The sequence below is a fragment of the Gallus gallus genome, chromosome 1 (assembly GCF_016699485.2).
Source record: "Gallus gallus isolate bGalGal1 chromosome 1, bGalGal1.mat.broiler.GRCg7b, whole genome shotgun sequence".
NCBI classification, from domain to species: Eukaryota; Metazoa; Chordata; class Aves; order Galliformes; family Phasianidae; genus Gallus; species Gallus gallus.
In genome coordinates, this window is record NC_052532.1 from 137,039,604 (window position 1) to 137,061,230 (window position 21,627).

Sequence of the window (21,627 nt, forward strand, 5' to 3'; positions counted from 1 at the left end):
GAGATTAGTGTATTGTTAAATTCAGGACTCTTGGAGTCAGCACTAATGCAGGTGAGTTCCTGGCAGTCCAATGTGCTGAAACAAATCAAGCTGAAAATTGAACTTGCTTCACTGTACTGCTGAGGAGAACAAAAAATACATTGCAATTGTGGCAGTGAACTTTGCGAAACATACGTAATTGTCTTGTTTTTAATGATAACAGTGTGAGGTCTTTATTAAGCTTGTAGTGGTACTGGAGAAAGAAACTCACACAGCAGAATTCCTGGTACCTGGAAATGTTTGATGGAGCTGAAATGGGATGGACATTGCAAATGATGCTAGGACGGTGTTGGCAGTTTCCAGCCCCTATTGTGAAACGTGCTATTATGAAGGCTCTGGAAGTTCTCTATTTTGACACGGTAAGATTTTATGGGTGCTGGTTTGCTGTGAGAAATAGGAGCCTGGAAGGCTAGCCGTGCAAAGAACGTGAGGCGGCTGATCAGAGAAGATCTGGGAGAACGCGTGTACTGCGTGGCTGCAAGCCCTTAGCCTGGGCAGGGCCGGCAGCTGGCTGTGCTCTCTGTCTAGTCAATGGACAGCAAGAGGAACTTCTTCAAATAGTAATTCGGAAAAACAAAACTGTGTTTGTGCTTTGAATCCTCTTAGGCGGAAGCCTGCGTGAACAGTAGGTGCTAATGCAGGCACCTAAATAGTGCACCACGTCGTACTGGGAGCAGTGTCTGCTTGTGCCTTGAAAGGCAGTAGGGGAGTATTGGAAGTTGCTGAAATGAAATAAATGCTGTCACAGTTCATAGATGAAAGCCTGAGAGGAAGGGAAGATGAATTAATGTTCCGCATTAAACTTTGATTATGGCTCTCTTGAACAGCAATATTTTCCATCTTTTAAGTTGTTAACAGTGTTTTGATAAGAAAAAGCTCATAAATCAGGCAGAGGTGCAGACCGATGAGGTAGAAAATGAGATTATGTACAGGAAGTTCAAGCAGGGATTCTTTTGTGTACATGGCTTTTTTGTAGAGTTCTGCTTCTGCCCTCAGTTTTCAGTTGAGTTTTTTAGCTACTGGACACTCGGGACTGTTGGAAGCATTCATTCACGGTGCTAGTCTTTCTGTCGTGCATCTGCTTCACAGAGAATGTAGTGGCTCAACAGACATTAAAAACAATTCAACTTTGGATGAACTTCGTGGGTGTGCACGAGCAGCTCATAGGGAATGCCCAGCTTCCAAAAGTCATTGGCACTTTTGAAAAATGCTCACCCTCTGGATGAGTCCCAACAAGCTCTGCTTCTTCTGGGGCTCTCTTTGAATCGCGCTCCCTTTTCTGTTTAACTGCTGAAATGAAATGAACCTGTGTTTCTTGGAAATTCATTTTGCCTCTGTTACACATGCAGATTCTGGAGGTGAATCTGATCTTGTATTTTGGCAGTTGTTTTTTTTGGTGCAGGGTGAGTATGTTGAGATAAAGCTTCAGCTGTAGTGAGTTGCTTTGTACGCTTTGAGATGGAGCTCTGACCCTGTGACTTGAGGTCAAGCAAGAACAACTGACTGCTTAGGTGGTATTCTTTTGCATGTTCATTTAATTTACCTGAAAGGTTCTCCCCTAAGGCATCACCATCCAGGAGACTGGGATTTTAGAGTAGGCTTTTTGTTTTTTTCACAGTTTTGCTTGACACCTACCAGCCAGTCCCACACACTGCACGAGACCTGTGGGTGGAACTGTACAGCTCATATTGAAAAGGAAGCAGGTACACTATGAGCTTGCAAGTCTGACATTTTCAAAGGCTTAAACTCGGGTTGATTCATACACGTGTATTTTAGACTTGTATGGACTTCAGCATTGTGAACAATGGGTGATGCTGGGAAAAGGGAAACAAATTGTTCCAGTACACTAGCTTGTAGGCAAAGGGCATTAATAATGCTTTTCAATTTGTATGAATCTGAAATAAACTATTTGAATATTTTGGAGAGTAGGCTGCAAAAATACTAAGAGATTAGCTGGATGTTATATGTATTATTCTTGTAAGGTGGGATGGTGTCATTGATTTATGAAAGAAAAGGTACTTTATTGAAGTCATGCCAAAACACACCAATTTTTCTTGAAGTATACTTAAGCTGGCAAAGCACTTCTGTCCTCTGAAAGCAAGAACCAGTTAGGAAATGGAGGAGATAGAATTACACAGAAATGTTTGCCCTTTGGAGATGAGTTACTGCATGAAGTTCTGTCAGAGCACTTGATCTTCATGCACAAGAACTCCCAGCGTGTCCCTGGGCCCCAGTAGACCCGATGGAAACTGCTGGTGGGCTTGCGAGGTGACAAAGGGCAGGTGACAGCCCAGCCTGGCAGAACCTTTGGAAGATGCCTGCAAAGAGCAAACACAGAAGAGAGGTAGCTGGCACTGTCATTTCCTTCCTTACGTGTAGTGTGTTGTCTCCCTTCAACTGTATTTTCTTATTGAAAATTCAGTTTCGGCAACAAGTTAGGAATCTCACTGTTTAAAAATAAATCTCTACTGAGTCTGCTGACATGCCAAATTGAACGTTTGGGATCTTGGATGGCCGCAGCCCAGTTCTGTCTGTGTGTGGCTGTTCTGTATCTAGCTGTTTTTAGAAACGTGTGTGGCAGACTGTGGTGGCAGTAGCTAAGGCAGCCTGGGCTTTTGAGCAGGGCCACGTCGTCCACTTTCCTTTCCACAATTATATCAGTAGGTCTGCAAACCAGTTGCAGTGGTTCCTTGCTAATTTGCAGTCTTGCAGTTGAATTGTACAGCATTTCAAACTGGCAAGTGATCGTTTTGTTCGTCAAACTCAAATACTTGCACGCAGCTTAAAATGTAGTGAGAAGAGTTGGGGCTGCAAACTAGCAGGAAGAAATTAGCAGCATCTACATAAAATCTCGTGCGTTGTCAGCATGCATCTGTGCAATACAGGCTGCTCGACAGTGAAATAAATCTTTCTTAAATGAGGATCTTTCATAAATGAGGATCTAGCAACTAAGGCAAAACCAAAATTGTGAGTGATTAATGTGATACCTTTATCTGAGCATTGTGTTCAGTACCTGGGCGTCTTTGCAATATAGCGTTTGTCAGCCGAAATGACAGCTAGAAATTTTAGAGTGTTCTTGAATTATTGTTTTCATTCAACTCCCCTCAATAAGCATATAATCTGAGAACTGTTGATGTATAACTGATGAAGTGAGGTCACTTTTTTTTCTTATAACGAAGGGTTTGTGGTTAATTTTTTCTTGAGTACATAAAATGCTCATTGTGTACAAGGGAGTGCATGGTGTGTAGGTGGACTAGCGCAGTACTGAGACCGTGTAAAGCTTTAATTAGTTGTAGACTTGCCTGTTCTTGGCTTTACAGGAAGTTGTTAATTACTGCAGGTTTGGAGGAGATTTCTGGGTTTGGATCTTCATGTGGAAAAATGAATTTGACCTTCTTGCAGGAAAGCACTTTTTCACTCTGAAGAAAGGCTAGGTCAAGGAAAGCTGGGGAGGTTTCAGAACCTTTCTCCTTCATGGTGATAAATATTGTATTAGGAAGTACTCTGTGTATGAAGGAAGATGCTCTTTGCGCAGTTAATCCCTCACTTTTGGGAGCCCTAACTTAATCCCTTACTTTTTGGGTATAGCCTCGAGCTGCTGTGCTCTGAGTCACCCTGTTGCTCAGTAGCAAGATTTTGTTTTGAATGCTGTGGGATCGGATGGCCAAAATGAACTTGAGCTAAACTTGATGCTGTGAAACTTTGGTTAGTGAAGGCAGTTCTAAAAGAGTAGCTCAAAAGCATGAGCGATTATGGACAACAGAGTCATTCATTGGGTGAAAGTTACAGTTTCTTAACACTGCTGGTAAAGCTTCAACTTTCCAGCAATTACTTCTTTTGTTATTAGCTTTTTATGTAAGCAAAAGGCAGCCATTGTCAGATTTGTATTTTTCATGTTACTGTAAAAGCTTTTAGTCGCTTGCTGTTGGTGATAGAAGTGATTAATGTCCTGGAAGAGAGGGGGCATTATTCCTTTTTCATTGCTTGCTTTTATTCCCACACAGCTGTGGCTTTTTGATCTACAGTAAAAAAAAAAAAAAGGGGGGGGGGGGGGAAGGGAGTAATATACACAGATGTATAAAATTACCTTATTTTTTGATCATCTGGATTCTGGTTTTGTGTGTGATAGGTGAAAACAGATACTTGCTTTCACATAAACTTTCACTTACGCCGATGTACTTGAGAGCATTACTTTTGGTTTCCAGTGATGACGAGGCGCCTGACGGTAGTTACACCAGGGCACAGAAACTCTCAGAAGGGAGCAGTTGAACTGATGTTGGATTTTGGTCACGTTTTGTTTGATGTTGTAAATCATTCGCTTATGTTTCCTGCCTCGTACTGTTCTTCCAAAAATAGCTGAAACTGCTAGCTGTTTGCCCGTGATGGAGTGGCCTGTTTAAAGTTCCTTCCTCTGCCCCTCGTTCTCTCCCTCATGGCCTCCCACAGCAGATGTTCAGTGACTTCAGCTTTGCTGAGAGATGATCTTTAGAAGTGCTAGGAAGCCGATTTTTCTTTTTGTATTAAAAAAATTATAAATAATTAAAAAAAAAAAACAACAAACCCAACCCGATGTGAAGGTCACGATGCAGAGGTGCAGAACAACCTGTATCCAATCCCTATGTTACTGCAGTCAGTAGGAAAAAACCTCGAGAGCCTCTGTTGAATGCAGCTGGGAAGTCACATGAGATGCATTCTGATCCAAAGTATCATCTTCAGAATACAAGCCGGGTTGAAAAGTAGTACATGTAAACTGTCTCTAATGTTGTATCAACACTGATAAAGGGGGAGTTTGGTTAATTCGTCAGTTCTGCAAGAAGTACAAGAAAGTCACATCAAAGAAACTTGGAATGCTTACCTCAGCATGCAGCAGGAAAGCTGTGAATGCAGATCAAAACTCCTTGAGACCATCTCTTTCCTGGCAATATCCTCCTTTAAAGTGATCTCTTCAAGTGTTCTTTTACATAGAATAGCTTCTATTTTGTATAGAGCGCAGCTGGACTTGTACAATTTCTGTTTTGTGGAGTTAAGTTACTATCCTAAGGGAATCTTTAGAGAAACTTGATTCCCCATGCTAAACATATATTGGCGAGTAGCTTGCAACCAGCTACATTAATCACTTGAGGAGAGTTGCTCTTCTCCTCTTGTACAAAATCAAATTATCTTGCAGCTCTTCATTTTGAGAGCAGCTCTCATGGAGCTTGCTGTATAGATCTTTCCTACCAAGCTCTGGGATTTGATTAACAGCCCTTGTGCTGTGAGCACTTATCATTACATGTCATTACTGGATCTTTTGAGCCTCCTCTGTATTTGCTGCCTCATACAGGAAAAGCAAGAATTCAGTTTGGAGCTTCTTATTGCTCTCCAGTGATGAGATCCTCAGCTGCCTCTATTACACCCGGAACAGTAAAGGAAAGCTGGATGGTGTGTGATGGATTTTCAGGAACATAGAAGGTCTGGAAATCAGTGATGCAGGACAACTGGAATATCTGCACACATGCAGGAAAAAGAGAATGCAGCTACCAGCCATTCAAAGTCATAGGTCCAAGTCTATCCACTGTGTGGGCTGTAGTTGATTAGGCTTAGCTTTTGTTGCAGATTATAGAAAGGCCTGTAATCTTCTGTCTCAATACATGTTTTGGATCAGAGGAAGACTGAGATGAAGATTCTTAACTGCTATAGAGTAAGTTCAGGGAAGTAATTGTCCCCTCATACACAGCACTGGTAAAACAACATCTCAAGTATTGTGTTCAGTTTTGGGCCCGTCGCTACAAGAAGGGCATTGAGCTGACTGCGTGTGTGCAGCAGCAAAACTGTTGAAAGGACTAGGAAACAGGAGTTATGGGGAGCAGCTGCAGGAACTGTGACTGTTTAGCCTGGAGGAGAGGAGGCTCGGGGGAGACCTTGTCACTCTCTACATCTGCCTGAAGAGAGGATGCAGCGAGGACGGTGTCAGTCTCTTACATGACGAGTGACAGCACAGGAGGAATTGGCCTCAAGTTGCGCTGGGGAAAATCTAGATTGAATTCAAGGAAGAATTTCTTCACGGGGAGAGTGCTGAGGTCGTGGAGTGGGCTGCACAGGGAGGTGGTGGGGTCACCATCCCCAGAGCTATTTAAGGGACTTGTGGTTGTGGTGCTCAGGGACATGGCTTAGTGGTGGGGTTTGTTAGGTCATAGTGACTGTTGGACTTGGTGATCTTGAAAGTCTTTTCCAACCTAAATTATTCCATGATGATTGAGTTTACTCACGTGAGTGGGCAGGGTGGCAGGCAGTATAGCAGTACAACACTGTGTGTAATGCTGAAGTGCATCATGCGAAAGGGGTCCTAATGGATGCCAAATGTTTCTGTCTCTGATCTGTGAAGGAGCTAAAACTCCCCTATACAAGCACTTCATCTAAGTGGGTATAAGTAGCTTCTGGTGTTGAGGTATCATCTGGCGTTGGTACTGTAGTGGTCTTCAGTTTAGTGCCAAAGGGTTTGGTGTTAATGCTGCTTATTTCTGCTAAGCCCAGAGGGTTTCCACGTGATGCTCTTGTCTAAAACCTAGTAATGAGTATGTCATGGTTTGCCTCCTTACTGGTTACTTGTTGAAGCAGTGCTGTGCTATCAGGTTGTTGTGGGGCGGTTGTAAAGGCCCAGCTCATCAATATTGTTTTGTTGAGGAAGTGCTTTTCCTGAGTATTGTACCTAATAATCATTTCACGTGGAAAGAGGCTGCTAGGCAAGGGCTTACATTAAGAACAGGTCATCTAAAAATCTCATTTTCCAGATCATCAGAATCTGTTCACAGATGGCTATTTTTGACCTGGTTTAGAAATCTAATGCAATCTGTCTCTTCGTGAGAGCAAACTGTATGCCTGCCTAAATGTCCACAGTTGAAGCAGAGAGGGATTGTGGCACAGATAGAGTGTTTCTAATCGCATCTGTTCTGAAGCAAATCTCTCTCTTTTTTTTTTTTTTAATGCAAATATCAGATGAAGCAAAGTGATGAATTCTCTGGGTTTATTGTATTTTCGGGCTGAGTGACCCATATAGTTATGTGGAGAGAACATTTTTTTGACACTTATCATATATTGCCTAAAAAGCATATGTTGATTTTAAACTTATTACAGAAGTACACTAGAGAACACTTACATAACTCCATAGTAGCACTGTAGTCCTTGAGGCTTCAGATTGTATTTTTTTCATTGCTTTTTCCTCTTTGGAACGGCAGAAATAAATTGAACGTTTCCCCTTTGAGTTATACACACTTTACCTACATATTGGAATTACGTGCATGTATAATTGCATACTCTGCTTTCAAATGTTATGTTCATTTCAGTTAATGACCACATTGACTGTTCGGTAGCAAAAATGGTTTCCCATGTAAATAGAAGTTTTCCAACTATGGCCATTTTTGATTTCCCAGGCAACAAACAGGACCCGAGGAAATGGCCACAAGTTGTGCCAGAGGAGGTTTAGATTAGACATAGGGAAAAACTTTCTCTCTCAGAGAGTGGTCAGGCACTGGAATGGGCTGCCCAGGGAGGTGGTGGAGTCGCTGTCCCTGGCAGTGTTCGAGAGGTGTCTGGATGAGGAGCTGTGAGATATGGTTTAGTTTCTTGTGGTAGCTGTGGTAATGGGAGGATGGTTGGACTACATGGTCTTGTAGGTCCTTTCCAACCTTCTGATTCTATGATTCTGTGATATTAAAAGGAATTATTTTTCACTGTATTCTTATTGTGCCGTTGCAGCTACAAATGCATCTTACCACCCACCTCACAGCAAAAAAGCACACTTTGTAATTAAATGATTAACTGCGTTCTCAGTGTTCGAAATTAAAGCAACAGCTTCTGATCATTTGGAATCCATACACAGTCCCCAAAATTGAAGTGCATCGAGGTATTTCTGCATGTTTTAATTGCTGTTGAGTGGTACTATATTTTCCATTTTAATTGAACTTAATTTAAGCATTAATTACGATTTTTTCTAGCATCCTCATTTTTATGTGTATGCTGGGTTTTGTGCATGAGGAGTTTTTTAGGCATAAATTCTGGTAGAGAATCAGATCTGTTGGTGTGTACACGTAATTTCCCTTTTTATTTTTGCTTGATTTCTGGCTGTTGAAAGAATGAGGCTTTTCCAGAAGAGAGAAAACTTTAAAAGAGTTTGAGATACTGCAGTGGGTTTTTGTTGTTGTTGTTTTGCTTTCCAGATAGCAGCATCTGTATCAGTATAGAGAGCCTGGCAAAAGATAGGAGCAGCATTTCATTCTTGGTGTAAATCGTTGCTCTGTTTTTGTTCTTGACATGCTTACCCAAGAGCTTGTTTGGAGGGAGCTTCCTGAACACGGCAGCAGCAGAATGAATTGTTGCTGCTGGTTTGGATATCTTGCCCTTTTCAGATTCCTTTTTCTTTCTTCTCTGTTCTCAGGTCTTTCTGTGTATTCCCTGAAGTCAAATGCTGCACTAAGGGAAGCTCAGCTGCTTCTACTGAATTTATTTTTTGGATGTGGGGTTTTTTTATTGGTTTGATTGCTGTTTATTTAAAATAGTCTTGGAAGTGATGCTATTCTGATAAAATCAAGTATATTGCTGTTAGAGACAGCAAGGTAGATTCGTTGACGCACACTTCTTGTGAATGTGCTTAGATTGGCAGGTACGTGGAGGTGACCTAATGCTTAGATGCATGGGACCAGCAAATTTCATTCCAGAAGGGTAAGAATGATGTCTGGCAGTTGGCCATTCTGTGCTCTCCAGAAAACTGCACCTGGGGAAATATTTAAAAGCAAAGATGACACAATGCCAGGTATCCACATTGAGTGCAAAATACCTGGCGCTTCCAGCTTAAGGTTGCAAAACCATAAGGAAATGTATGCATACATATACATATATATTTGTTTCTTTGCAGGGATATCTCCAGAGCTTTTCTTGTTTCCGTCGGTTATGCTCACAAGCATCCAAGCAGTGCTTTTTTCTACTGTATTTGCAGGAGAGCCTTTTTTGTTCTGTTTTGTTTTTGCTTCTTTTTATTGCCAGTGTCTTACTAGAACAGGAATGTGTGACATTGGAAAGAACAAGGAAGTTCTGAGTTTTTTTTTCTTCCTCTTGTTCCAACTGTTGCGTGCCCTGTGCCTAACTCAGTCTAAGCTGTCTGTGCTGCCACAGCAGTCCATTTTTAGGCTGTAGTAACCCATTCTTGAGTAGAAAATAGCAGGTCGGTGAGATATTCAGAATCGGGTAGTCTATTTTCTTAGAGACTTATCCAAAATACCTAATGAGAACGATTTGCATAGCTGAACTTAGTTTTGCTAAGTTTAGCTACTCGGTGCTAAGCTGAGTGCGTTCCACAGATCAGTTTGGATCATCTGTATTAAAAGTGTGCCATAGCAGGGACAGAGGGAAAAACCATTGTGAACTTACATCGATTATTCTACTTGCAGGGCTTCCAAATGGAAGCCTTACGCTCCAAAACAGAATGCATCCATGTTCAACTGTCCAACTCTTAGACATCTGAAGAAACACACTTGTTTCTTATTCAGAAGGTCTTAAAGGTGAGTGTTTTGACCTTTTGTCTGCAAACTCTCTCTAAAGTCTCTAGCATGCTGCTGCCTCCCCAGTACAGAGAGAAGAAAAGAGTGGAGTTGTGTCTTGAAAATATTGCTGATGAAAAATATGTACCCTACACAGATAGGTTAAACTATGAAATTCTTGCCCAAATCACTTGATCTCATTAGATCTGGAATATAGAAATGTTGTGTGGCTGTATGACTGTATCTAGTGATTTGTGCTTTCTTTCTTTTTTCTAAAGAAATACTGACCAAACTGTTCAGCTTCATTGTAGATAGCAAAGTAGTGCTATGGAGGAACGTTTTTGTCTTGGAGGAATCTGAAGAGCAACTGAAGCTCTAACAGAGCGCATTTGTTGACATAAAATGTCTGGCTGGAGAGTTGAATTTTTAGCTGTGCTTGAAAGCTTGACAGATTTTTCTTCCTCAGCTAGTCAGTGCTAGAGGAATCTAAACAGCCCTTGGTTGCTGGCAGCGTTGGGAATAAACTGCATTTCTTTTTTTGCAAGCTCCTTCTCAAGTCAGAAACATGATTAATACACAGGGTTGGTCAATTAATCCCTTGTTCTGGCCTCAGTGGCTTTTCGGTGCCTTTTAAAGTAATTTCTTTCTTCCAGTATTTGAACGGAGCTTATAAACAGGAGGGAAAACGACTGTTTATGAGGGTGGATAGCGATAGCACAAGGGGAAATGGTTTTAAACTGAGACAGGGGAGGTTTAGGTTGGATATTAGGAGGAAGTTTTTCACACAGAGGGTGGTGACACTGGAACAGGTTGCCCAAGGAGGTTGTGGATGCCCCATCCCTGGAGGCATTCAAGGACAGGCTGGATGTGGCTCTGGGCAGCCTGGTCTGCTGGTTGGCGACCCTGCACATAGCACATAGACTCAATGGTCATTGTGGTCCTTTTCAACCCAGGCCATTCTATGGTGCTTTGAAATGGGAAAAACACCTTCCTCCCTGTGTGTCTCGTTTTCTAATGTTGTGCTGGTGATCTTTCCTTTGCAGACTGCAGGCATTGGCTGATGCCACTGGCTATTCTTTTTTGCATTGTATTAGATTTTAATATTGGTGGGTTTTCTTCTCTGAGCCTACTAATAAGGAGAACTGAGTTTTAAAATACGGGTCCCATACGGTTCTCTGATATGATGAAGTCTTAGCTTAAAGCCCCTAAATGACTGTTGTGCACATCAGAAAGCTGCCTAGGAGTCAAGCGTATGGAATCCAAAAGTAATTTTGTGTGTACGTGTGTGTTGGAGTGGGAAGTGGGAGAAGTGCAGAAAAAGAGGAATTACTTCTATTTTCCCTCTTCAGTTTTGAGCGTGACAGGTTTTGTCTCATTCTCTTGGAAGAGCTGTGGGAATAGCATGGCAGCCCCAGGGGAAGACCTCCTCACTGTGCATCTATTGAAAGTCATCTTGTCACCACGTGCTCTCCCTGGGGATCTTCACTCAATCATCCAGAGAAGAGGCTGGTTTCACGTGGTTTTAGTGTGAGAGCACAGAGCTTGGCATCTATGAGCCCAGTGCATTTGATGCTTGACCTCAGATTGATAAGAGCTGGAGCTTTATCACAGCAGAACAGACTTCAGTGCAGGTTGTAAAAGCCCTCAGTAATCCTCAATATATTTTTGGCTGGAGCTGCTGCAGTTAAACCATGGCTAACGCTGTGGCTTAATTCAGAGCCACACTGGGTACACTAACAGATGTTGTAGTCACACCTGTGAATTACCGTGCAGCCAACTTTTTTAATATCACATCTCGCAGCTCCAAAAGAGGTTGGAAGAAAACTAGCAAGTTGTGTCAGCTGAGCTGGGAGTGAACTTATGTGGAGGAACACTGAAGTGAGCCATTGATGCATGAAATGCGTTACTTCGTGCTTTTCCTGCACCAGCTGAAGGTGTTGGTTGGCTTAGTATTTCTTTGCTGTAGTTCTTCAGTAGTTACACACACTGCATCAGATTTGCCGTTGAACAATTCTGCAGAGGGGAAAAACTATGCCTATACTGAAGGTAGGCTTGAAATATGGAACATGGTTCTGTTAATAGTAAAGCTATTTGGGAGCTAGACGCTGGGAAAGGCACATGCCCAGTAAAATGCAGCTGAACCGCAGGCATCTAATAGAAAGTTACAGTAGTTACCATCATTTAGAGTTCCTTTATCCCTACTAGCAAACAAACTCTTGTTCCCTTGGTCTGTGCTTCAGTGCTTTATCCCTCGTATTTTTCCCAGGCAAAAGCAATCTAGTTACCACGTGCATTGTGGATTTATCTCTAGGTTTTGTCCTTTGAGTTTAAAACACTCATCCAGGTAGTGCTAAGGTGCTTTAGCAAAGCCTTGGGGAGCGGTGCCCACTTTCCTGGCTGAGAGTTTTGATCTCATCAGTCTGCCAAGGAGATCTAATACCCAGTTTTGTTTTTGATGGATACATAGAGGACAAACTTGTTTTATTCTTCATTTTTGCTGATATGTTTTGTAGTCTCTCTCTCCGCCTCTTTTTATTGTTTTTGTTTGTTGTTCTGTTTGATACACAGGTTTCCTGTGGCAGTTTTGAAACAAATATTCAATATGAAGAGTATTAGTGACTCGCATGGTACCTTTGCGTGAGGATCTTAGTGCTGGTTACTTCATGCAAGTGCTTGAAAGCCCAGTGTGGGGCGTAAGGCTCTGACTGAAGTGGCTTGTTTCCATCTCAGCATCCGGGCAAGCAATAGAGCTGAGGGTCAGTCCTCATTTGCCAGGTTCTAGTAATGTCTTTAAGATCAAATCAGCAGGCTGTATTGGAAAGCTTTATTACCATGTTGTATTGTGTTTCTGGCATCTTATGGCTGGACTGATGAAAACAAAAGTTTGGAAGGAAGCAGTATGCTCCCAAATACGTGCAAGCAGATCAGAGGCAATAAACTGAATTGTTGCTGATCCTAGCTGCTGCTGAACTCTGAACTTGGGGGCTGTCAGGAGCTGCTGTCTTGGAAACAGAATGCTGCTGCTCAGCTTAACAGAGACTTATCACTTAGGAAGCATTTCACTTCAACCTTTTTCCTGATGCTGCATTAGTGGATGCTGACTAATATGTGGGTAACTTCTTAATATATAATCCTCCTGTCCTTTTTTTTTTTTTCTTTCTTTCTTGTCTTTAGGTGAAGCCAAAAATCTTCCTACGTACCCGGGGCCAAACAAGATGAGGGATTGCTACTGTACTGTAAACCTGGACCAGGAGGAGGTTTTCAGGACCAAAATCGTGGAAAAGTCATTATGGTAACAAATGCACACATACATGTGTTCTGTCAACTCTTCTCCATACTCTAAACTACTTTTCTGCTTACTGTGTTTGTGTCATGTTCCAGAGACACTTTTTTGGGGGAGTAAAGGGTGTGCATGATTCTCTTTCCAGTTTTAAGAACGCTGTATTGGTAAAAGTGCTGTGATTCTTATCTGTATATATGGGAAGGCATCTCCACCAAGGCAAGCCACATAAACTGTTCTCCAAAGAACGCACAGCCAACGCTCCTTTCTTTTTGCAGTACTTTTTTGAAACTTGCCTAAACTTGTTAGTTCTGAACTCCATTTCGCAGCTATCTATGAGGAGTTTTGCATTGCTACACATACACATATACACATACTGCTACAGATATTAATCTGGAATTATTATTTTTTTTTATCATGGAGCTGCAACTAATTGAGACAAGCATCTGATGGTCAAACCTCTCCTTTATCTTGTATGCTTCCTGTGAGGTTACAGTAGCCAAGCGTGGAAGGAAACCGAACAAGAAGCATGTAGCAAAAGTTAGAATACTTTCTTCTGGAAATCCTCAAATATCAGCAAATGAAAGAAGTCTGGGCATAGGTGTATACTCTGGCATGTGAAGAGTTTTTTATATTTTCTTATATACATATTGACAGTGAAGGAAAGTCAAACATAAAATTTTTATCTTAAGATATGAAGTGGGAAAAGAGAGTGATATAGTTAGGAATCTGCTCTTTGCCTTGTTGCAAATAACTTGCTCTGAGAAACAGCTCTAATTCACCTCCCCACCCCCAAGTACCATGCACACAATAAGGAGAGTCTGAGTAGCTTGAAGTGGGATTTAGTCCCTTAAGTCGCTTTAATTGTTCTCTTGTGATTTTTTGAGTCTTTGTTCCTCAACTTATCTTCTGATGGGATGCACTGGGGTCCCTAACTAAGACTGTTGATTTTTGAGGCATTTAGATTGGCTAAACACAATTAAAGGAAGTGTTTTTCTATGACAGTGTTTGTAGTGTATCTAACTTAATTTAATCAGTATGCTTTTTTACAAAACCTGATAAGCAATGTCCCTGGACCAGTTGTTTCTCTAGAAGAGACTTCATCGCTCATATAAATGCAGTCCTGAGTCAACCAGCTGCAGCCCTATTGCTCACAACCAGACAGTGCACAGTTGGTGATCATTGCTAGGTGATCATTAAAGTCCTTCACGGGGAGGATGAAGGTGGGGGAACGAGGGGTGTATGATAATAGTTGATATCATCTCCTTGAACTAATCCAATTATTTTTTCTTTTGAGAAAATAACTGTTAGTAGAAGGCACGAGCAACAAGTGTTGTTGTTTTAGTGGGGAAAATTCCTTCTGTCTTTAGGTGTCATTATAAAGCTAAAGAGGTGTGCTGAGACTGTGCAGAAACTGTAAGGTTTCTCGTTTCCTGTAGAGCTGAGTTCTTTTTATCTTTTGAGGTAAATTCAGAGCAGAGGAGCACAATGGTCAGAGCCCAGGAAGACATAACTGATGACGAAAGGTGAAAAGATATGAATTGTTCAGTATTGAGAAGAGGGCTGACTATACACAAATCTATAAACATATTTTTAAAAAATTGTGAGGGAATTGTTCTGTATGTCTAGCTTGGGTACTGCAAGTAATAGATTTAAATTGCAGTGAGAAAGGAAATTTGTTAGGTTTGTTATGAAGGAAATCTTCCTGTTTTTAAAGATTCTGAAGCACTGGAGTAGATTCCCATCTTTAGTACTGGTAGATTATATATAACTGGTCCCGACCAAAGTATTGGGAACTTGCTACTTTGGGACAGTGGTAGACCAGATGTCCTCTCAAAATCCTTTGCTGTCCTATAGTCCCTGATGTAAGGGATGACTAAAGGTGATCTTTATGTTCATTCTCCCAGTGAATTTACCTTTTCCATGGTTGTCTTGACTGTCTTTCTGTGTGTAGGCCTCTATTTGCAAGCACTAGTTTTTAAAAACTTACTTCTTCAGTCCCTGAAAATCCATTTAAACACACTATTAACACTTGGATTTTGCCTTTATCCAGATAGATGCTTCTCTGGCCTTGTTTTTTCTTTCATGAAAACAGACAAATGAACAAACAAAAATGCAGACAAAAATCCCAAATACATCAGTGGTAAAATTGGGATGTACTCCCAGTCTGTTGATCGTGATTGCTCTTATTTAGTGAGGTACACTCACACAGCTGTATAATCTTTTATACGATTATGTTTAAATATATTTAAACAAGTACACAGACTTCTGGAGGAGGACATTTTTGAAATCAGACAGTGCAGTGCTGGCCTATTGTTTTTTGTAAGACTCGGATGAGCACATAACTGGGAAGCCAGTAATGTTGTTACATTCTTTAATGCTTGTTTGTAAATTGATTCAACTCATTGACTAACCGTAAATTATTGAGCAGGCAAAATTTATGTGCCCTAAGGCCCATGTAATTTGTATGCAACAGAGAAATCCTTGCTTTCATATATAGTGTTTGCCAGTTACTTGCTAACGTAGCATGGAAGCATGTGCTGGGTGCCTTTTTTGGGGTATCGCTGCTGTAATCCGTGACGTTGGATGGAAGCAGGGACATGGAGCTGGGCCAAAGCATGGCTAAAGTAGCGGAGTCCTGCCTGACCGTCCATGTGTCTGGCATAGAAGGCCGTGCTCTTCATGCCCATTTTCTGTTCCCTACCACTTCACTGATGATATGTGGTTGGGTTAATGTGATCACAGGTAGCAAAAAAAAGTAATAAGAATTGTCTGCATTTTCACTTCTACTGGTTATTCCTTTATCTTTTATTTACTTTTTTTCTTGTAGTTAATGAAATTGTTTTTCTTATAGTTTATGAAAAGATCTTCTGTGCAAATCTCTGAATTGAGGGGTGTTTCATATTTAATGAATAAATATGGCCATAATTGGCAGCTCTACCAATTTTGAAGCAGTGTCTTCTCATACAAAATGGTGTGTCCTGGGGAATCCTATCTTTTCCAGCACATCTGCATAAAATGACTTTTTTTTTTATCTGCATGAAAAGACTTGTAATTACAAGTTGCACTGAAACACCGCCTTGTGTACTGGGGAATTCAATGAGTGCATGATAGTGGGCTTTCTGTTGTTTTTTTTTTTGTCTTGTGTTTTTTAACTTCATTACTCTTCTGTTAAGTAGTAAAAAAACCAACAAACAAAAACAAAACAACAAACAACATATATTTCTCCAGGCAGGCCTTCTGATGTAAAGTTTAAGTAGGACCAGCAAGTGAGAGGAAGGATGATGTTCCTTTTCTTTTCCAGAAGGACTTGCATGAGTGACCAGTTCTGGCTTGCTTGGGGTGTCTGTGGCAGAGCCTTCACACTCTGACTCATGATCTCCTGTGTTTTGCATTGAGAGTCTAAGAAGTTATCTCCCTGAGCTCTGCCCTAATCTTCTGCAACAGATTTGTATTTTATCAGGCTGTGGCAGAGGCATAGGAAGACAGCTGAGATCAGTGACCTCTTAAATCAACAGAAAATAAATCATTCAGAGCGTTAAGAACTGAACCAGCTCATCCTGTTGCCTATTCCAGTGCCCTTACCATTGCTCTTGAGAGACTTTCCGTGAGCCTGGTGCCATTTATCTAAGTTTGCATCGTAAAAACTGAGAGCAGCCAGCACGGTGAACCTTAACACCTCTGTTCAGCAGTCAGGTGGGACTCATAAATTACAAGCAGGAATTTAAGTTATTCCTGCCATCTTGCCTCTCTTGGCTCTAGTTAAGCTGGATGGTGGCACTGGTGCCTTGTGACGGCTGCTGTGGGGATTACTTGGTAGTTTCTGCCCCAAACAAGTCAGGGTTATGACATGGGCTGGTCCTCCCATGAAATTGCATGGCAGTGCAGAAATCCTGTTCATGTGGGGTGGCTCGGAGTCATTTAACTTCTCTGGGGATCCTTGGGCAAGCAGGATTAGCGTGCAGGCTGATCAGAGGAAGCTTTCCAGGTTCCCAAGGAGAGAACCTTGAACTCTGTGAGTAGGTGGAAGAGAATCTTGAACTCTTCAAACAGTGCTGTTTTCATAAACTCCTTGGCACGAGCTTTTGGTGAATTCTGAGTGGATCATATGCTAGTCATAAGATATGAGGGAGAGGGTAGTTGGGATCTAGTAAACTTTTCTGTCTAAGAGTTTGTTTTTCAGTATTTGTATTACTGTCACAGAGAATGGCACTGAATATAATTGGATCTACTCCATGAAACCTAGCAGAGATGTATGTGAAGCCGCTTATGTATTTTGTGTCTAAAGAAATGTGTGAGGTTGTTGTGTTTGTTATTTTTTCAATGTGTTGATTTACAACTTTTTTTTTTATGTCTGAGCTACAAATACCTGACAGTGGTTTTGCCTGTAAATCCCTTGTGCTGAACCAACTCTTACCTTCCCCCATGAGCAGCTCCAGACTTCAGGCACCACTGTCAGGGGCTCGTTCTAGGAGCAGATCTTCCCGAAGGATAAACTTTCTTGGCTTGTTGGCATTAAGACTGGCTTCGCCTTGGCTGTTTCCATCAAATGTTTCCATTCACTTAAAGGGCAGTGTCAGCTGCAACAGGAAATCGAGGCAGCTTCTCAAATCATAGGTGAAGAATGGAAGGAATGTGACATCTCTAAATTTGTTTCAAGGATATGAATAAAAGGAAAACTGTCACACATTAAGAATCAAATGGCTGACGCTGTGTGCTTTAGAGAGATGAGCCAAGCATCTTGAGTCTGTCGTTATTTAGTTCTCCACTATTTCACTGAGGAATTTTTCACGTGCTAAACATAGTGATCAAAGCCTGAATGAAACAGAAAATGAAGCCAGAAGCACTTTCTCCACCCACAGTCCTTTTTTTTTTCCCCTCGTAGTTTCCAGTGAAAGAAACAGTGTGCCTGTGAGTGTGTGGTGCAGTGTGCTGTGAATTCAGTTATGGCTGCGTTCCCTTCCACAGGAGGTGGTTGTCTTTGTTTTAGTATCAGGGCTGGTAACAAAATTCAACTGATAGCTCGCGGAACTTTCTCTAAATAATTCTGGTATTGTATTCTGTGTTTTGTAGGGGGTTTTTTTTTGTTTGTTTCTAAATTCTGGGCTTGCTCAGACACTGTGTTTTCCTGTGTGCGGAGTTCACGGCTGCATAGCTGAACTTCTCTCGCGTTCTGATAACATCTTGGATGCAGGCCAGTTCTCAAATTTTAAGCACATAGCTGTTTCCCTTAGTTGGACTGTTGCCAAAATTAGCTCAGTTAGCTGCTTCCACGTTCTTAGGTTGCCAGCTCACCTCCTTGAAGTAGCAGCTTTCCCCAGCCCAGAGGCCTTGAGTACAGAGGCACTGAGCTGGATGCTGCAGCACGGCTTCTGCTGTCTGCATGTTCCGTAGCTTCTCTCTCACCTGCTCCCAGCTCTCTCCTCAGCGTCCTGTCACTTTCTGGGGTCTGCTGTCTTCTGCATTTGACTGTATCTGCACGTGGCTTTCACTCCTATTAAGAGTAGATTTCAATTCCGAAGCATCCCAAACCTTTAAGGGAAAAGATAAGATGGCTGTGGATACAACCTTGGCCTGGTCAGGGTTATTGTTGAAGGCAAGGACTGCACGGTCATGTAGGGAAGTAATACAGCTGGGAAGGGTGCCAGGAGAGGAAGCAGGACTTAATGGAAGGAGGAGAATGAAGTGAGCCTTGAGACCAAGGCAGGGTTTATGAATGAGAGCATTTATTCACACGAAAAGCCACCCATACGAGTAACAATTGTTGGTGCTGTAGGCTGCTTTAAGCCATTTAAAAAAAAATAAAAAAATAAAAAACAGTGCAGCTGTAATGTGACTTCTGTTGTTTGTGTGTGTCGTATTACAGAATATTTTGGGAGGTGACTGGGGGCCAAACGGCTGCTACTTAAAGTTATCATAATCCCTGTAAGCCTCATTGAGCCAAACCAGCAACTGTCAAGTGAGGACGGTAACTATAGCTCGTGTGTCTGTCTCCGTGTTCTGATATTAGGGAAGGGAAAATGCACGCCACTTTATTTTTTTCTCTGTGTAGTAGGGCTGGTTGTGCCTCTAACGCAGCGCTGCCATTTGGGTGTCTGCACGGCGACATGAGGAAAAAATGGCTTGGGCTTAGCGGATGTCTGGAAGACTGCAGTCTGCACTCTAACAATGGGCATAGGTGGTATGTTTGGATTTGGATGTTGCCTTGTGTGCCACGTACTTCCTGCGGCGGGTACTCTGCCAAGTCTGTGCTTCAAATATAATACTGGGTATTTTTAATAAGTCGTGGAAGGAAGCGACCGTGACATCTGCCAACTTTGGCTTCTAAAGATCCTGTCTTATTTGCCTGTCTTCTTGTAGCTCTGTGTCTAGTAGGAGGCTGAAGTGTATTCACATTTTATTTGGCTGTCTGTTCCTGCTTTGAATAAACCTTCTCTTCTCTTCTTCCCCTCCTCACCCCCATCCCTTTACATATGCTGCTAAGCATAGCATAAAACATATTAGCCAAGCAATAGAAGAGGCTTAGTAGTAGAAACAAGCAAGCGTACTCCTTTGTACAGACTGATTTTGCTTCCAGCTCACACTGAGATGTGAACTCTGGTCTTCAGTTCATGCAGCAGGATGAATCCAGTATTTCTAAACCATTTAAAATAGTCAGAGGATGTGGGGTTGTCTGTGGCATGTTAATAGCCTTTACTTCCAAGCAAAAAAAGCGCTGCTGAAAAAAAATCGATACACAAAGAATTTTGGTTTGAGGGGTTTCATTATTATTCATCATGCAACTCTTTCACTTCATCCACTGAACTGCTAGTGCCAAAACAAAAACAAAACTGCTTTAGTGAGTCTTTAAGATATTGAGAAATGAACACGGGGTGGTTTTGCAGCGCAGCCTAAAACTGAATAAGTGTTTCTGCTCTGAGATTAACTGAGAAGAGATTTCATCAAGTCAATACCGTTTGCAGTGATAGTGGTAGATGTCCTAGGGTATGGAATTAAAGTTGCGAGTCTGCCTCTGGAGTTTAGTAAAACATGTAAAAGTGAACAAAATTTGAATATTTTTTTTTAAGTCCCTGCTCATCATGTTTGTAACGAGGATTCTCTTCCTTATTTGCTTTCGTTCTACTTGCACGGTAATATGTTTCTCCTCTTCCCTGTCTTCTCCTGAGAAAATCCATCACCAGAGCATTAGAGGAGATTCAGAAATAAACACCTTGAAATTGGAAGGGCTTCAGGATGAGTAAAACAGCACACGGAGGCAGCTTTCTGGATTTGATTTCCTGGTATTCTTGCTCCCTCCATTGCACCAGTCTTGATGTTTTCACTTCACTTCTTTTTCCCAACAGAGCTTTGCATATCTTCTGTCACAGCAGGTGCAGAAGCTCCTAGGGAAAGCCTCCTGAGGAGAGATCATGTAGCATCTGTGTCTGTGGTAGGCAGTGTATAAAAGCTGCCCAGAGAGGTGATTGGGTCACCGTCCCTGTAGACGTTCAAGGAACATTTAGGTTTGGTACTGAGGGGTGTGCTTTAGTCGGGAATTATTGGTGGTAGGGGGATAGTTGGACTGGATAATCTTGGAGGTCTTTTCCAACCTTGGTGATTCTGTGATTCTAAGCAGGAAGGTAAGACAGCTCTGTGCTTTCTGAGAAAAGTGCTGTTGAGGTTCACTCCCCTCCTTCAGAGCATAACAAGGTGTGATGGATGTATACTGGAAAAGAGGTAAGAAAGGGAAGGAAGCGAGGACACGCAAAGCAGACAGCTACAGAGTCAGGCCTTTGTGTTCCTGAAAGCTTTTGGTTTTAAACGCTGGTGATCTTTCTCTGTAGTCTCTGTTCCTATCAGGAACATAAGAGCCAGTGACTTAGGAACAGCTCATTTCCTAAGTAAATAGTAACTGATACCTGCACCGCCACTCTTTTCATCATCATGATAACAGAACTAAAAAGAAATGAGTAATAGTTTAAAGAGGGTAGATTTAGGTTAGACATAAGGAAAAAGTCTTTTGCAGTGAGGGTGGTGAGGCATGGGCACAAGTTACTCAGAGAGGTGTTCGATGCCCCATCCCTGGAGACATTCAAGGCCAGGCTGCATCAGGCCCTGGGCAACCTGATCTATCTGTGGTGTCCCTGTATGTTACAGGGGAGTTGGACTAGATGACTTTTAAAGGCCTTTCCAGCTCAAAGGATTTCTTGAGTCCATGAATAGCGTTTGTTTTTAAATGCAGTGGTCTTTAGCGAAGAAGCTGTATTTGCAAGTGCTTCTGTGTTCAGCGCGGAAGGAGACTGATCAGCCTCTTACAGTGGACATCCTCCACTTCAGTCCTTGTAAAATCCTGTCCTTAGCAGCTCCCTTCGTCTATTTGAAGTCTGTAAGATCCTGAAATGATGGCAGTGCTAGTCTTCTCCTTCAGCTGTGATCATATTGATGAGCAACCCGTGCTGTGAGGTTAAGGGAGGGGTACCCTCATTATTTCTCCTCCTTGAGTGAATAACGTTTCTTATGAGCGTACGTTTAGTCTCCAATGAAATCTGAACTCAGAACTTGGAGGTTGAATCTGAACTCATTTGATTCTGCAAGATTCCCGAGTTTTCAGCGGGGTTAGTTTTAGTATTTGTTTTGGAGGATCTTGTCAGACTCTTGAGGGCTGTGTAAGCAGATGCTGCTGTTTTTTATTAATTGCCACGTCAAAATAAAAGTACTCACTGAAGCTGTCTGACTAACTAGCTGCTGGGGAACAGAGGGAGTCATTTATCTGTTCTCTTGGGGAAAAAAGAAAACAACAAACCATTCTGGAGTCCT

At 41.9% G+C, this 21,627-nt stretch overlaps 1 protein-coding gene across 9 annotated transcripts in view; it reads left to right on the forward strand.

Moving 5' to 3' along the window:
• The window catches only part of RASA3 (RAS p21 protein activator 3), a 174,804-nt gene that overhangs the window by 66,706 nt on the left and 86,471 nt on the right, over positions 1-21,627 (forward strand). For 7 of the 9 annotated variants that reach the window (XM_046941096.1, XM_046941101.1, XM_046941106.1 and 4 more), the window contains one exon: positions 12,726-12,843. In XM_046941096.1, coding sequence (XP_046797052.1) covers positions 12,726-12,843 — 118 coding nt within the window. Of the gene's footprint in view, positions 1-241; positions 399-12,725; positions 18,800-21,627 lie in introns of those variants that run through there. The other 2 variants (XM_046941113.1, XM_046941127.1) reach the window with 2 other exon arrangements.